This window comes from Babylonia areolata, chromosome 13 (genome assembly GCF_041734735.1).
Source record: "Babylonia areolata isolate BAREFJ2019XMU chromosome 13, ASM4173473v1, whole genome shotgun sequence".
NCBI classification, from domain to species: domain Eukaryota; kingdom Metazoa; phylum Mollusca; class Gastropoda; order Neogastropoda; family Buccinidae; genus Babylonia; species Babylonia areolata.
In genome coordinates this window covers 32654554-32672053 of record NC_134888.1, presented here as the reverse complement: position 1 = coordinate 32672053, position 17500 = coordinate 32654554, and the positions used below count along the sequence as shown (strand labels likewise).

The window sequence follows — 17500 nt, the reverse complement described above, 5'->3', positions numbered from 1 at the left end:
TCAGTGAGTGGACTGGATAAACAGAACATCAGTGAGTGGACTGTATATAGAGAACATCAGTGAGTGGACTGGATAAACAGAACATCAGTGAGTGGACTGGATAAACAGAACATCAGTGAGTGGACTGGATAAACAGAACATCAGTGAGTGGACTGGATATAGAGAACACACCATGACAAACATCAGTGAGTGGACTGGATAAAGAGAACACACCATGACAAACATCAGTGAGTGGACTATATATAGAGAACACACCATGGCAAACATCAGTGAGTGGACTGGATATACAGAACACATCAGAGGAAGGTGTAGGTATGAAATAAAAAAATCAAAATCAAATCATGTTGGCTTCTTTTTGTGCTATCCCCCTTTTTTTCTTTTATCTGCACCGTTTCAGGGGCATTACTCCCACGTCGCCCATTCTGATACCCCTCCCGCACCTTCCCACCTCCCCTACAAGACACAAACAATCACGGGTTCGTCCTTCGCAGTCTCACCGTGGACCATTGATTTAAGGTCGCCAGGAGGCCACACACAAGACGGGGACCCTGCGTTGCTGCTGAGTCACTTCGGTGGTGCTCAGTGGTGCCTGCTCTGACATAACGTACCTCGGACACCACCTACTAAGCCCCCACTACTTACGACAACAATGGCTAAGTCACGCAGCCAGACTGAGTGAGCGTCCCCCCAAGAGTGGAGACCGTTACCACGTCCCTCCAACATCAGCTAACTTCCCCCCCTCGCCCCCCCCCTCCCCCGCCCCTCCGTCCACCATGAACTGCCGACACCGAAGACCTTGACCGGACTCACCCCAAGCACGGAAGTGAGGTGTGGGTCAAATTATGTTGCTAAGTTATTACCCGAGCCGATCGCAAAGAGGCCCATTTCATTTCAAATCTGCATTCCCGTTAGTTCTTAAAACCAGTCGGGCACAGAAGTGATTAAAAGAACAAAAAACAAAAACAAAACAACAACAACAACAAAATTAAAAAATACGGAGAGCTGGACAATCCAAGGTCTCCAGAGAAGAAGCCCCCTCCCTCCCCCCCTCTCCTCAGTCAAGTGTTTCGGCCCTTAACTCCTTACACTCTAAGGGGGGGCCGGGCCGCACCCAGGTCATGACTCCTAGATGCCCTTGTATTGTCGCCTTTAGAAGAAAAAAAAATCTTATAATGTTAATGTTAGATGGTCAATTAATACACGACTGTTAGGACGACCAAGTCATCCCCGTCTCGCTCAGATGAGGGGAAAACAGCTAAAAACATACTTGTTCTCTCTCTCTCTCTCTCCCCCCCCCCCCCCCCATTTCTCTCTCTCTCTATCTCTCTGCTCTTTACTTTTTCACCTCAGTTTTCCATTAATACACAGTGTGTATTCAAATGTATTCAAAGGAAGCATTCTTCTAAGTACACGACATCGTTGTCTGATTGTTTCATGGACAGTTTCAGTGGATATTTTAATATTGTAAAACATACGTTCGGAGTTGTCTAAGATATAGCTTGTTGTGATGTGAGCACGTGGGTTCCTTGTGTGGGGCATAAGCGACGAAATCATCATTGGAATCACATTGCAAGAAACATGGGAGACACACAGTGTTCTCCGTAACGGCGCCTGGTGGGTAAAGGGTGGAGATTCTTCCGATCTCCCAGGTCAACATATGTGCAGACCTGCTTGTGCCTGAACCCCCTTCGTGTGTATACGCACGCAGATGATCAAATACGCGCGTTAAAGATTCTGTAATCCATGTCAGCGTTCGGTGGGTTTTGGAAACAAGAACATACCCAGCATGCATATCCCCGAAAACGGAGTATGTATGCCTACACGGCGTGGTGAATAAACAAAACGGTCACACACGTACAATGTTACGTGTCTGTCTGAGAGTGTGTGTGTGTGTGTGCGCGCGTGCCTGAAATCTAATTGAATGACACAGGAAACGAATGATAAGCCCTCAGTGGCAGCTGTCAGTCGGCTCTACCCAGGTAGGCAGTCCGTTGTGCAAATGACCCCGTGTTTGTAAAACGCTTAGAGCTTGCTCTCAGACAGAGGAGAGGCGCTATATAAGTATCCAAGTATCCATATCAATCTATCAATCGTCAATAACTATTGATCATCAAAACAAGAAACAAAGGAGTAAGGCTTGTAGCCTGGACAGGAGGCAGAGAGTACGTGTGTGTGAAAGGGAGGGGGGGGGGGGGGTCGGGGGGGACCGGGGGAGGCAGGTGGCAGCCAGGTTTGAGCAGGATCAGCTAGCTAGCACTCACCGTCCTCCGTGAGCTCGTCATCAAAGAGTCCCTCCGCCACCAAGTAGGCCTCCATCTCCTTGTGGTAGAAGCGGACAGGGTCCCCCACCTGTGTGTGTGTGTGAGAGAGGAGGGCACATACAGTGAGGGCTTTGGGCGCCGGGTTCAAACACCAACGGGTACGTACTTTGTTTTTGGTGCTGAGTGTGTGTGTGTGTGTGTGTGTGTGTGTGTGTGTGTGTGTGTGTGTGTGTGTGTGGATGGATGGATGGATGTATAAATGTATGCATGTATGATTGTATGTATGTATGTATGTATGTATGTATGTATGCGTGCGTGCGTGCGTGCGTGCGTGCGTGCGTGCGTGTGTGTGTGTGTGTGTGTGTGTGTGTGTGTGTGTGTGTGTGTATGTGCGTGTGTGTATGTATGTATGTATGTATGTATGTATGTATGTATGTCTTTAATTTAACGTCTTTTCACTTTGAGTGATATTAGACGTTTGTATGTATGTATGTATGTATGTATGTATGTATGTATGTATGCATGTATGCATGTGTGCATGTTTCTATGTATGCGTGTTTTGTGCGCAGGGGTGCGTGCGCCTGCATGTCACATGTGGAAACTGAGTGTGAAAGCACTTTGTTGAATTGTTTTTGCACGAGAGTACGTGCTGGATAAACACACTTCTTCTTATTCTTCCGATTATCATTACTGTTATCATCATTACCATTATTATTAGTACTAGGAGTAGTAGTAGTAGTGGTGGTAGTAGTAGTAGTAGTAGTAGTAGTAGTAGTAGCAGCAGCAGTAGCAACGTCATTATGATCATTGTCATTAATATTATTATTATTATCATCCTTTTTTTTTCTCCCCTCAGTTTTGAACAGTGTCTTACTGAGACCGTTCTAGCCCCAATATTTCAACTCCCATATTATAATTATCATCATCATCATTAATTGATGAAGTATTCTCATCATCATCAATCAATCAATCAATTAATTAATCGATCACTTGGTTAATCAATACCACGGCAATCAACCGAGCCACGACGAGCACTGACCTTGATCTTGACCTCATCGTTGTCAGAAGGCTTGTACTTTCTGTACAGGGTGAAACCGGATTGGCGTACCGACAGGTTCAGCTCGAAGCTGGACACACGAGGCAAGAAGAAAGTTAAACAAGAGAGGCAAGGCCTTCAAGACTCACTTATGATAAATTAAGTCCCCTGGTATTAATTACAGAGTAATTTCCCTTTTTTTACTATCTGCACCAAAAACGTTTGCAAAATAAATAAAACTTCCATGCTTAGCAAAAGAAGTTCAAGTTTGAACAAAAAAATGATAATAATGACTCCTCTTGTTGTTGTGTCAGAATAAGAGGTCAAAGTGCCAAGTTTAGAGAATACAAAAAACATAAATATAACAGTAAATGCAGTTTACATATAATTAGGCTTCATTTTTTAATTTTTTTGTGCGCATCCCACAGGTGCAATATTGTTTTAAACAAGATGACTGGAAAGAACTGAATTGTTCCTATTTTTATGCCTAATTTGCAGAGAAAATGTCAATGTTAAAGTTTACCACGGACACACAGACACACGGACACACACACACACACAGACAACCGATCACCGGGTTAAAACATACTCACTTTGTTTACACAAGTGAGTCAAAAAGAAAAAAAAAAGACACGTGCAGTGCATGGGGGTGGGTGGGTGGGTGGGGGGGGTGTTGGGATAGAGGGGCGGACTGAGCTTTGTCAGTGTGTGTGTGGCAGTGTTGTTCGTCAATGATAAAAGAAGTGTCAGCTTTCGTTATTCCGCTAACCCCCCCACCCTCACACCCTCCCCCACTCTCTCTCTCTCTCTCTCTCAAAACGCTCACGCGTGAACATGCACGTGTTCATTCGCACACACACACACACACACACACACACACTCACTCGACAGACAGACACGCAACCACACACACACACACACACACACACTCGACAGACAGACACGCAACCACACACACACACACACACACACACACACACAATATCCACATTTCATCCCATGTGTTCTTTGCACTCAGTTTCATTCAGTGTGAAGTGATGGCCTAGAGGTAACGCGTCCGCCTTGGAAGCGAGAGAATCTGAGCGCGCTGGTTCGAATCACGGCTCAGCCGCGGATATTTTCTCTCCCTCCACTAGTCCTTGAGTGGTAGTCTGGACGCTACTCATTCAGATGAGACGATAAACCGAGATCCCGTGTGCAGCATGCACTTACCGCACGTAAAAGAACCCACGGCAACAAAAGGGTTGTTCCTGGCAAAATTCTGTAGAAAAACCCACTTCGATAGGAAAAACAAATAAAACTGCACGCAGGAAAAAAATACAAAAAAAAGGGTGGCGCTGTAGTGTAGCGACGCGCTCTCCCTGGGGGAGAGCAGCTCGAAATTCACACAGAGAAATCTGTTGTGATAAAAAGAAATACAAAATACAAATTCCGAGAGAAGGAAAGCGTAGTCAATTAGTCAATAACATTGTAATATGATACTCCACATTTCTTTCCCTGCCGAATTGTGTAAAGAAGGCCAATCAAATAGGGAAAGAAATGTATAGTATATAAATGTATAGTATATAAATGTATAGTATATATTAAAACGTTATACTGCCCATGCCAACGCTCAGCTTATTTCACAGACACATAACCTTACATGTGGGCCAACAGCAAAGTGAGAGCTGTATGATCAATGTTTTTTCCCCCATTGCAATGGGAAATCATTTACAGCTTAGTCTTTTTGTGAAGGACTATGACTCTCAAATTAGGTGGCAAAACTGCGCTGGCTCTTAGTGCTGCAGCCTTGAGGGCTAGTTGACCTTTGGGAACCATCCCCAACGCCGACTGTCCTAAAACCCTCTTGGCCGAGAGAGTGGGGATGTACTTGGGCAAGACAGTCTCCACTGTAATCAAATTCTAGCCCCAGAGAGTCGGGACAGAAGCTGTCTCCTCTGCTGTTCTGATGGTCATGGTCGGACACGACTCATTATCATACAGTTAACCGATTAACAACTTGTTTCCGTTTATACGTGGGAAGAAAACCTACATAGCAACATCGTCATCGTCATCCTCCTCCTCCTCCATCATCATCAATATAAACAAAACAGTCTCAAAGTCTGTGGCCTTTCATGCCCTGCTCTCATGGTGACCTCAGTTTCGATACCCCTCCACTTCTGTGCTTGGGGTGAGTCCTGTCAATGTCTTCAATGTCGGCAGATTCATAGGGGGCTGTTGTTTGAGGGACGTGGTGGCGGTCTCCACTCTGGGAGGGACAATCACTCAGTCTGGCTCCGCGACTAAGCCATTATTGTTGTTAGTAGGGGGCTTAGTAGGTGGTGTCCTAAGTACGTTCAATCAGAATAGGCACCACTGAACACCACCGGAGTGACTCAGCAGCAGTGCAGGGTCTCCTCTGGTGTGTGGCCTCCTGGCGACCTGACATCGATGGTTCCCTGCGGACTGCCGACGCTGGAACTGTGACGGACGAACCCGGGTGTGGCCGTGTGTGGAGGAATCTAAATGAGCGGCATGGGAGTAATGCCACTGAAATGGTGCAGATGATGGGGCAGCAAAAAAACAACAACAAAAAACAAAAAACAACAACAAAAAAACCAAAACAAACAAACAACAACAACAACAACAAAAATCCACATGCACGACAGTGTCCATGTAAACCGTTGACTGACTGACCTCTTTTTATTTATTTATTTTTTTTTTTTTATGTACGCTTATATTTGACTTCATCAATTTTTTTGCGCCTTATACATATTATCATTAGTAGTAGTAGTTCTTTTTTTTATGTATTTATCTATTATTTATTCACCCTTTTTTTTTCTCAAGGCCTGACTAAGCCCGTTGGGTTACGCTGCTGGTCAGGCATCTGCTTGGCAGATGTGGTGTCGCGTAGTATGGATTTGTCCGAACGCAGTGACGCCTCCTTGAGCTACTGAAACTGAAACTGAAACTGACTGACCTCTGGCCGTAGACAGACTGAGAGCCCAGATGCTGCTGACTGACGTGCAGGAACTGGCCGGGAGACTTGACGCTCTCCAGCACGATCTGGTCATCCACTTGGACCTGCAGGGGCACGTGAAACCCGTTTCCGTTGTGCAGTGTCACATGGCCATGACCATAGCGTGTCACATCGTGTCATGACCATAGCGTGTCACATCATCTCATGACCATAGCGTGTCGCACCGTCATAATCATAGCGTGTCACATCGTCATAGTCATAGCGTGTCACATCGTCATAATCATAGCGTGTCACATCGTCATAATCATAGCGTGTCACATCGTCATAATCATAGCGTGTCACACCGTCATAATCATAGCATGTCACATCGTCATAATCATAGCGTGTCACACAGTCATAATCATAGCGTGTCACATAGTCATAGTCATAGCGTTTCACACAGTCATAATCATAGCGTGTCACATCGTCATAATCATAGCGTGTCACATAGGCATAACCATAGCTTGTCACATCGTCATAATCATAGCGTGTCACATAGTCATAGTCATAGCGTGTCACATAGTCATAGTCTTAGCGTGTCACACAGTCATAGTCACAGCGTGTCACATCGTTATAACACACACACAGGTACCAGAACGTACCACGTCGCCTTCCGCTTTCACTTTGTAACGAGGCATGATCCGGAACTGCGCATGCTTGGCGTTCCCCGCCTGCAGCTCCACCTGTGACAAAGGGAGGGAAGCGTACACAACAAAGAGGACATTAAACAACTGTGGTCAATACCAAAGACACGACCAGTGACAATCGCAGCAACCTTTTTTTTCTAAAAAAAGAAAAAAAAGAAAGTATTTTGGGGTAACGTGCTGAAAGATTTACCGATGGTCATTACACTCTGAGCAACAAATGGCTATCGTGACAAATATCTTGTTATCCTATATGTGTGTATATATATATAGGTATATACATGTATGTATATATATATATATATATATATATATATATATATAGAGAGAGAGAGAGAGAGAGAGAGAGAGAGATATATATATATATATATATATATATATATATATGTGTGTGTGTGTGTGTGTGTGTGTGTGTGTGTGTGTGTGAATATGTACGTGTGTGTGTGTAAGTTTTGGGTTTGTTACTATTGACCACACCAAGCTAGTCATGTTACTATTGACCACATCAAGCCAGCCATGTTACTGTTGACCACACCAATCCGCCATGTTATATTGACCACACCAAGCAGTCATGTTACTATTGACCACATCAACCAGTCATGTTACTATTGACCACACCAAGCCAGCCATGTTACTATTGACCACACCAAGCCAACCATGTTACTATTGACCACACCAAGCAGTCATGTTACTATTGACCACATCAAGCCAGCCATGTTACTATTGACCACACCAATCCGCCATGTTATATTGACCACACCAAGCCAGCCATGTTACTATTGACCACACCAATCCGCCATGTTATATTGACCACATCAAGCCAGCCATGTTACTATTGACCACATCAAGCCGCCATGTTACTATTGACCACATCAAGCCAGCCATGTTACTATTGACCACATTAAACCGCCATGTTACTATTGACCACATCAAGCAGTCGTGTTACTATTGACCACATCAAACCAGCCATGTTACTATTGACCACATCAAGCCATGTTACTATTGACCACACCAAGCCAGCCATGTTACTATTGACCACATCAAGCCAGCCATGTTACTATTGACCACATCAAGCCAGTCATGTTACTATTGACCACATCAAGCCAGCCATGTTACTATTGACCACATCAAGCCAGCCATGTTACTATTGACCACATCAAGCCAGCCATATTACTATTGACCACATCAAGCCGTCATGTTACTATTGACCACATCAAGCCAGCCATGTTACTATTGACCACATCAAGCTAGTCATGTTACTATTGACCACATCAAGCCAGCCATGTTACTATTGACCACACCAAGCCAGCCATGTTACTATTGACCACATCACCAAGCCAGCCATGTTACTATTGACCACACCAAGCCAGTCATGTTACTATTGACCACATCAAGCCAGCCATGTTACTATTGATCACATCAAGCCAACCATGGTACTATTGACCACACTAAGCCAGCCATGTTACTATTGACGACACCAAGGCAGCCATGTTACTATTGACGACACCAAGGCAGCCATGTTACTATTGACGACACCAAGCCAGCCATGTTAATCCACTTACCGCCATGTTGTTGGACTCTGTGCGTGACGTCTTGGTGGTACTGACGTGAATGTATCTACGTGTGAACAGATGACGTAGCTGAAAAAACAACAACAAAAAACAAACAAACAATGGTAGTGTGTAACTAGATGTGACATTATTATTATCACTATTTTGGAGGTGTTTTTTGTTGTTTTTTTGTTGTTGTTTTTAAACGTGTGTTTACTTCTATTTTCCCTTTTGCTTATTTTCCTTTCGTCCTTCCTTTCTCACTCTTTCCTTCCTTTTTCCTTCCTTTCTCTCTCTCTCAGCACACCCACCCACCCACCCACCCACCCACATACAAACACACACACTGTCTCTCTCTCAATACACTTGCAACACACACACACACACACTCACTTTGTTTATCTCTCTCTCTTTCTCTCTCTCTCTCTTAATACACACACACACACACACACACACACACACACACACACACACACACACACACTCTCTCTCTCTCCTCTCTCCTCTCTCTCTCTCTCTCTCTCTCTCTCTCAACACACTCTCAGCACACACACACACACACACTCTCTCTCTCTCTCCCTCACTCTCGACATACACTCTCAACACACACACACACTCTCTCTCTCTTTCTCTCTTTCAACACACTCTCAACACACACACACACACACACACACACACACACACACACACACACACACACACCTGCACAGTGTGACCGTACAACACTTTCTTGCCCTGGTTTCTCTTCTGCTCCAGGTCATTGTCTTCTTGTTCCGCATCGGCTGCGATCTGCAACCGCCGTCAGTACAGTGCAATACAGTACAATAAAATACATTTAAATGCAATGCAATACAATACAGTACAATACAATGCAATACAGTACAGAGCAATACAGTACAATACAATACAGTATAGTACAGCGCAATGCAGTACAATACAATGCAGTACAATACAATACAGTACAATACAATACAGTACAATACAATACAGCACAATACAATACTGTGCAATACAATACAATACAGTACAATATAGTACAGCGCAAGACAATACAATGCAATACAGTACAATACAATACAGTACAATACAGCGGAATACAATACAATATAATACAGTACAATGCAATACCATACAATACGGCGCAGTACAATACAATATATTACAGTGCAATGCAATACAATACTGTACAATACAATACAATACAGTACAGTACAATACAATGCAGCACAATACAATACAATACAGTACAATACAACACAGAGCAAGACAATATAATACAGTACAATACAATGCAATACAGTGCAGTACAATACAATACAGTATAGTACAATACAATGCAGCACAATACAATACAGTGCAATACAATACAATACTGTGCAATACAATACAATACTGTGCAATACAATACAACACAGTACAATATAGTACAATACAATACAGTACAATGCAATACAGTACAATACAGCGGAATACAATGCAATATAATACAGTACAATGCAATACAATACAATACTGTACAATACAATACAATACAATACAGTACAATACAATGCAGCACAATACAACACAATACAGCGCAACACAGTACAATACAATATAGCGCAATACAGTAAAATACAGCACAATACAATACAGTACAGTACAATGTAATGCAATGCAATATACAATGAATACAACACACAACGCAACGCAATACAATACGATGCAATACAACGCAATACAATGCGACACAACACAATGTGACACGTTACAATACAATACAACACAGCAAAATACAATACAATGCAACACAATGCGACACAACACGACAAAAATACAACACGATAATGACAATAATCAATAATACAGCGCAATACAACACAATACAATACAATCAGTATAATATGATACAATACAAAACGTTACAATACAATACAACACAGTACAATGCAATTCAACACGATACAATGCAATACAACACGATACAATGCAATACAACACGATACAATGCAATACAACGCAACGCAATTCAATACAACGCAACACAGCAGAAATACAATAAGTTATGATGCAACACAATACATTACAATACAACACAATGTAACACAATTCAATACAATTAAGGCAATACAGTACAACACAACAGGTTACAATACAACTCAACGCAACACAACGCAATGTAATGTAGTGCAGTGCAACCCAAAACAATGTAAAAAAAAAAAAAAAGAAAAAAAAAAGAAAAGAAAAAGAAAACAGAAAAAAAACCCAATAGCCTACAAAGCAACGCAACACAATGCATGTCTGTCTGCACCATTCCACCTGCAGGGAAAATTCGGAATGGACTTCAAATTTCAAGTTTCTAGTTTTAATTATCCTTTCACTCCCATTGGAGTACGGAGAATTACTGCAAAAATAATCATTTCATGCCCAGAACAAACATTTCCAAATACACAACAATGTCACATAAAAGTTGAGAAAACACAAAATGTCTTTTAACTCCAAAAGTATAGCTAGGCAACGTTTGCAAATCTAATCATCTTAATTACAGCTAAAATGACTTTTTTTGCCTCACACACACACACACAAAGACCTTTAGTCTGGTTTTCGGTCAGTTGGTTTGTCTGTCTCCATCTGTGTGTGTGTCTCTCTCTCTGCCTATCTGTATGTCTCTAGTTGTCTGTTTCTCTGTCTGTCTAGATCTGTCTTTTTCTGCATGTCTGTTTTTTCTATCTGTCTGTCTGTCTGCCTGCTTTCTGTTATAACAATATGTCTTTCTCTCTGTCTCTCTTTCTCTCTGTGCTTGTACAAGTAAGTGTTCATCTCTGTGAGTGTGTGTGTGTGTGTGTGTGTGTGTGTGTGTGTATGCCGTGGAAGCTGCGATACGTAGACTAGAAATGAGTGTGTGGAGGAGAGGGGTAGAGGAGGTACAAGGTAATGTGTGTGTGTGTGGTGTGTGTGTGTGTGTGTGTTGGAGCTCATGTACGTTTATATGTATTTGACTGTGCTTTCATATCTGTGAAACTGCATGTTTGGTGCATTTCTGTTGTGCATGTGTGGGTGTGTGTGTGAATGTGTGTCTTCATGTTTTACATTTATTCGCTTATTTATCACCATTGTTGTCTTATTTATTTATTTATTTATTTATTTTATTATATATATATTTTTTAATCATTTTATTAGTATTACTATTATTATTACTACTACCTTTTTCTATATTATAATTATTATTCATTTATTTATTTATTTATGTAAGCTTATCTATTATTTATTCCCCCGTTTGTTTTTTTTCTGTTTTTTTTTTTGTTTTTGTTTTTGATTTTTTCTCAAGGCCTGACTAAGCGCGTTGGGTTACGCTGCTGGTCAGGCATCTGCTTGGCAGATGTGGTGTAGCGTATATGGTTTGTCCGAACGCAGTGACGCCTCCTTGAGCAACTGAAACTGAAACTGAAACTGAAACTTTCTCTCTGCCTTTGTGCTTGTTCTCTGTCTGCCCTTTTGTCTGTTCTTTTGTCTGTTATTTTTTCTGTATGTCTCCGTTTCTATTTTTCATTTGTTTGACTGTCTCTGTGTCTGTGCCTCTGTCTGCATGTCAGTCTGTCTCTCCTTGTCTGTTTTCTGTGTCTCTGTCTCCCTCACCTCTCTCTCCTTCTCCCGTTCCGCTCTCAACCACTTAAAATATTTCTGTTCAAGCCACTTGTTTGTGTGGTTTTTCCCGTGTAGATAGTGTCGGCTCCAAATGAAAGGTTGAGTGAACTCTTGTTTCTCTGACTCTCTCTCTATCTCTGTCTGTTTGTCTGTCTGTCTGTCTGTGTCTGTCTCTCTCTGCCTCTCACTGTCTCTGTCCCTGTCTCTGTCTGTCTGTCTTTCTCTCTCTCTCTCTCTGTCTCTATCACACACACACACACACACACACACACACACACACACACACACACACACACACAACCCCCCTACTCCCTCCCCCTCACTCCAACCCCCCCACATACGTATATATATATACATTCTACTACGCATGCAAGCTCTCTCTCTCTCCCTCTCTCTCACACTAACACACACACACACACAAACACACGCACGCACACATACATGCACGCACGCACGCACGCACACACACACACACACACACACACAAACGCACGCACACACACACACACACACACACACACACACACACACACACACACACACACACACGGAGTCCAATAATTGTGGGGCCAAAGTCAGGTCGACGGTTCTCCATTAATCATTCATCCTTCCCTCCTCTTTCCCCGTGTCCCATGCTAGCAACATCTCTCTGTTTCTTTCTCTGTCCGTCCGTCCGTCCGTCCGTCAATCCGTCCGTCCGCCTATCTGTCTGTCTGACTGTCTCTCCTTCTGTCCGCCCCCCCCCAACCCCCCCCTCCCCCACCCCCCGCTCTCTCCCTGTCGCTCTTCCTCTCTCTCTCTCCACCCCCTCTCTCTCCACCCCTCTTCTCCGCTCTCCGTCTCCCTTTCTCCCTCTCTCTCTCTCTCCCTTTCCCTTCCTTTCTCTCTCCCTCACACTCATCCCCCCTCTCCCTCCCTTTCTCTCTCCCTCACCCCCCTCTCTCTCTTTCCCTCCCTTTCTCTCTCCCTCACCCCCCCCCTCTCTCTCCCTTTCCCTCCCTTTCTCTCTCCCTCACCCCCCCTCTCTCTTTCCCTTCCTTTCTCTCTCCCTCTCCCTCACCCTTCCCCCCCTCTCTCTCTCCCTTTCTCCCTCACCATCTCTCTCTCTTTTCCTCCATCTTTCCAACCCTGCCACCACCACCCCTCTCTCTCTCTCCCTTTCTCTCCTGCTCTCTCTCTCTCTACTCTCTCTTTCACTCTCACCATCTCTCTCTCTCTTTTCCTTCATCTCTCCAACTCTGCCCCCCCCTCTCCCTTTATCTCTCTAGTTCTTACCCACCGTTTGTCTGTCTCTCCATCTCTCTCCCCTTGTCCCCACCTCCCCCACTGTCTCACCCTCACCCTCTCTCTCTCTCTCTCTTTCTGCCTCTCTCTGTCTTCCTCCCTGTCTCCTTCCCCCCCCACCTCCAAACCTCCCAAACCTTCTCCCTCCCTCTCTTCCACACTAGTATTCCATTACTGGAAGTATGCTAATTATCCAGGCTCTGTGTTGTCTGAACACTGTTATTTTGGTATCTTCCTACACACGCTCCAACCTTGCCCTTCCTCCCTCCCCCCCCCCTCCCCCGCCACCCCGTGACATGGGCTGTTCAGCATAGGACATTGAAACGCCACATTTTCTGTTGTCATTTCGCCACCCACTCACCCACCCCCTTTCACCCCCCCCCATCTCTCTCTCTCTCTCTCTCTGCCGCACTCTCTCTCTCAACAACAACAACAACACAAACAACAATAATAGCAAGAAACACACACACACACACACACACACACACACACACACACACACACACACACACACACACAAAAACAAACAAAAACAAAACAAAAACAACAACAACAAACAAACAAACACACACATGCAAACATACATAACACACACATACTCTTTGTCATCCTCTCTCTGTCTGTCTCTGTCTCTGTCTCTCTCTCCATCTCACACACACACACACACACACACACACACATACGCGCACACACACACACACATACAGAGAGAGAGAGAGAGAGAGAGAGAGAGAACACACAAAAAACCACAAAACACACACACACACATGCAAACAGACATAACCCCCCCCCCACACACACACACACACACACACACTCTTTCTCATCCTCTCTCTGTCTCTGTCTCTGTCTTCGTCTCTCTCTCTCTCCCTCTTTCTCAATCTCTCTCTCTCACGCACACACACACACACGCGCGCGCGCGCGCACACACACACACACACACAAACAACACACACACACACATACAAACCTCCCATATCCACCCACACACACACACACACACACACACACACCTTGGCCTGTGCCACAGTGTTCTTCAGACGGGGTTGTCTTGGTCACACACCCCCACACAAATCCCCCCCCCCCCCAACCACACACACACACACACACACACGCACCTTGGCCTGTGCCACAGTGTTTTTCAGTCGCAGATTGTCCGGGTCCTGGTCAGACTGAGCCCTCAGCTTGTGGTACTTCTTGGTCAGCTTGTAGCGACTGGCCGCGCAGATCTCGAAGGCGATAACTGCACACAAGTAAAAAAAAAAAAAGAAAAAAAAGAAAAGAAAGAAAAGTTAATCCAGTCATTGAATGCTCAATCAATCAGTCAGTTTCAGTTTCAGTTTCTCAAGGAGGCGTCGTCACTGCTACGTTCGGAGAAATCCGTATACGCTACACCACATCTGATATATATATAGGCAGATGCCTGACCTTACAGCATAGCCCAGTTCGTTTAGTCAGGTCTTGAGTGCATCTGTAGATATTTGTGCATATACCAGAGTGGATATTTTTCTACATACTTTCTGCCAGAGGACAACACACTCGTTGCCTTGGGTTCTTTTTCAGTGCGCCAAGTGCGTGCGTGCAGCACACGGGACCTCGGTTTATCGTCCCATCCGAAAGACTAGACGCTCAGATTGATTTTCCAGTCAAACTTGCCGGAGAAAGGGCTAGAGCGGGATTCGAACCACGACCATCAGGGACACACTGTATTGGCAGATGAGCGTCTTAACCATTCTGCCACCTTCCTAACCGTCAGTCAGCGAAGCAATTCAATCATCCACCTATTCATTCACCCACCAACCCATCCATCTATCCACACATCCATAATACCTACCCACCTATTCATTACCCCGTCCACCTATCCATCATACCTACCCACTTATCCATTACCCTATCCACCCATTCATCATACCTACCCACCTATCCATTACCCTATCCACCCATCCATCATACCTACCCACCTATCCATTACCCTATCCACCCATCCATCATACCTACCCCCCTATCCATTACCCTATCCAACCATTCATCATACCTACCCACATATCCATTACCCTGTCCACCCATCTATCATACCTACCCACCTATCCGTTACCCTATCCACCCACCCATCATACCTACCCACCTATCCATTACCCTATCCACCCATCCATCATACCTACCCACCTATCCATTACTCTATCCACCCATCCATCATACCTACCCACCTATCCATTACTCTATCCACCCATCCATCATACCTACCCACCTATCCATTACCCTATCCACCCATCCATCATACCTACCCACCTATCCATTACCCTATCCACCCATCCATCATACCTACCCACCTATCCATTACCCTATCCACCCATCCATCATACCTACCCACATATCCATTACTCTATCCACCCATCCATCATACCTACCCACCTATCCATTACCCTATCCACCCATCCCTCATACCTACCCACTTATCCATTACCCTGTCAATCCATCCATCATACCTACTCACCTATCCATTACCCTATCCACCCATCCATCATACCTACCCACCTATCCATTACTCTATCCACCCATCCATCATACCTACCCACCTATCCATTACTCTATCCACCCATCCATCATACCTACCCACCTATCCATTACGCTATCCACCCATCCATCATACCTACCCACCTATCCATTACGCTATCCACCCATCCATCATACCTACCCACCTATCCATTACTCTATCCACCCATCCATCATACCTACCCACCTATCCATTACGCTATCCACCCATCCATCATACCTACCCACCTATCCATTACGCTATCCACCCATCCATCATACCTACCCACCCATCCATCATACCTCTTGTAAACAACAACAACAACAACAACAACAACAAAACCAACAAAAAAAAAACAAAAAAAACACACACAAAAAAAAAAACCAACCGTCCACTGATTATCGATCTTGAGAGAAAAACTGACAGGAATCGACTGCTGTTGAAAATCATAACATCCATTCAAGCAAGTCATACCACAGAACTAAATAACTCATGAGTTCATTGTACCATGAACAGATTGCTTTGTTCTGTTTCGTTTTCCCGGTTTTCTTTTTGCTTTATCTCTTTTTTTTCTGTGTTTTTTCAGGCCACATACTTTCGTCAAGAAAAACACAGCACACAGGACACAGCACACCACACGTGCGCTACCAATATAATCAATAACTCAATCAATCAATCGATATTATCATTATCATCTCCAGGCAAACAACCATGCTGACAGAGCCACGGTCAGCTGGTAGGCTACACACGTACAGGACGTAGCCCAGGGAAGCGTACCTACACTGCGCATGCCCAAAATTCTATCACAGTTACCATTGGTCACTCACTCACACACTCACTGTCACCTCCCACCCCCACCCCCAACCCCTCCCCCCTCCCCCAACCCCACTGCCATGGAAGGCATGCAAGCGAGCTAGAGAGAGAGAGGGGGAGTGTAAGAGCGAGAGGGGGAGAGAAAGAAAGAGGGGAGGGGAGGAGTGAGAGAGAGGGGGTGAGTGAAAGAGAGAGAGAGATGGGGAGGGAGCAGAGACAGAGAGACTTCGAGATTGAGAGAGACTGGGAGAGAGAGATACGGAGGCACAGACACAGAGAGAGAGAGAGAGAGAGAGAGAGAGAGAGAGAGAGAGAGAGAGCGAGTGTGAATAAAAGTCTGTGTACCTCTCTCTCTCTCTGTGTGTGTGTGTGTGTGTGTGTGTGTGTGTGTGTGTGTGTGTTGTGTGCGCGCGCGCACATCTATCTATATGTCTATTCATGTATTCTCTCTATCCCCCCTCTCTTTCTCCCCCTCTCTCTCCTTCTCACTGTCTGTACACACACACACACACACACACACACACACACACACACACACACACACACACACACACACAAACACACACACACACACACACACACACACACACACACACTCACAGATATATATATATAACTTTGGTTGCCAACGCCAAGAAAAAAAAAATTCCAGACGCTAACAAAGACTGGAATAGAAGAGAATTCAGACGACCAGTCTAAACGTGCTACACTTTTCGCCAACACTTTGTTCTCCTGAAACAGGTCCCTTTCTATGAGT

The 17500-nt window shown here is 44.5% G+C and overlaps 1 protein-coding gene across 6 annotated transcripts in view; it reads right to left on the bottom strand.

Moving 5' to 3' along the window:
- The window catches only part of LOC143289215 (inositol 1,4,5-trisphosphate-gated calcium channel ITPR3-like), a 216364-nt gene that overhangs the window by 170171 nt on the left and 28693 nt on the right, over positions 1–17500 (bottom strand). For all 6 annotated transcript variants that reach the window (XM_076598162.1, XM_076598163.1, XM_076598164.1 and 3 more), the window contains exons 3-9: positions 14516–14640; positions 9192–9278; positions 8502–8579; positions 6898–6978; positions 6257–6360; positions 3301–3388; positions 2262–2349 (exon numbers count right to left, since the gene is read on the bottom strand). In XM_076598162.1, coding sequence (XP_076454277.1) covers positions 2262–2349; positions 3301–3388; positions 6257–6360; positions 6898–6978; positions 8502–8579; positions 9192–9278; positions 14516–14640 — 651 coding nt within the window. The remainder of the gene's footprint in view (positions 1–2261; positions 2350–3300; positions 3389–6256; positions 6361–6897; positions 6979–8501; positions 8580–9191; positions 9279–14515; positions 14641–17500) is intronic.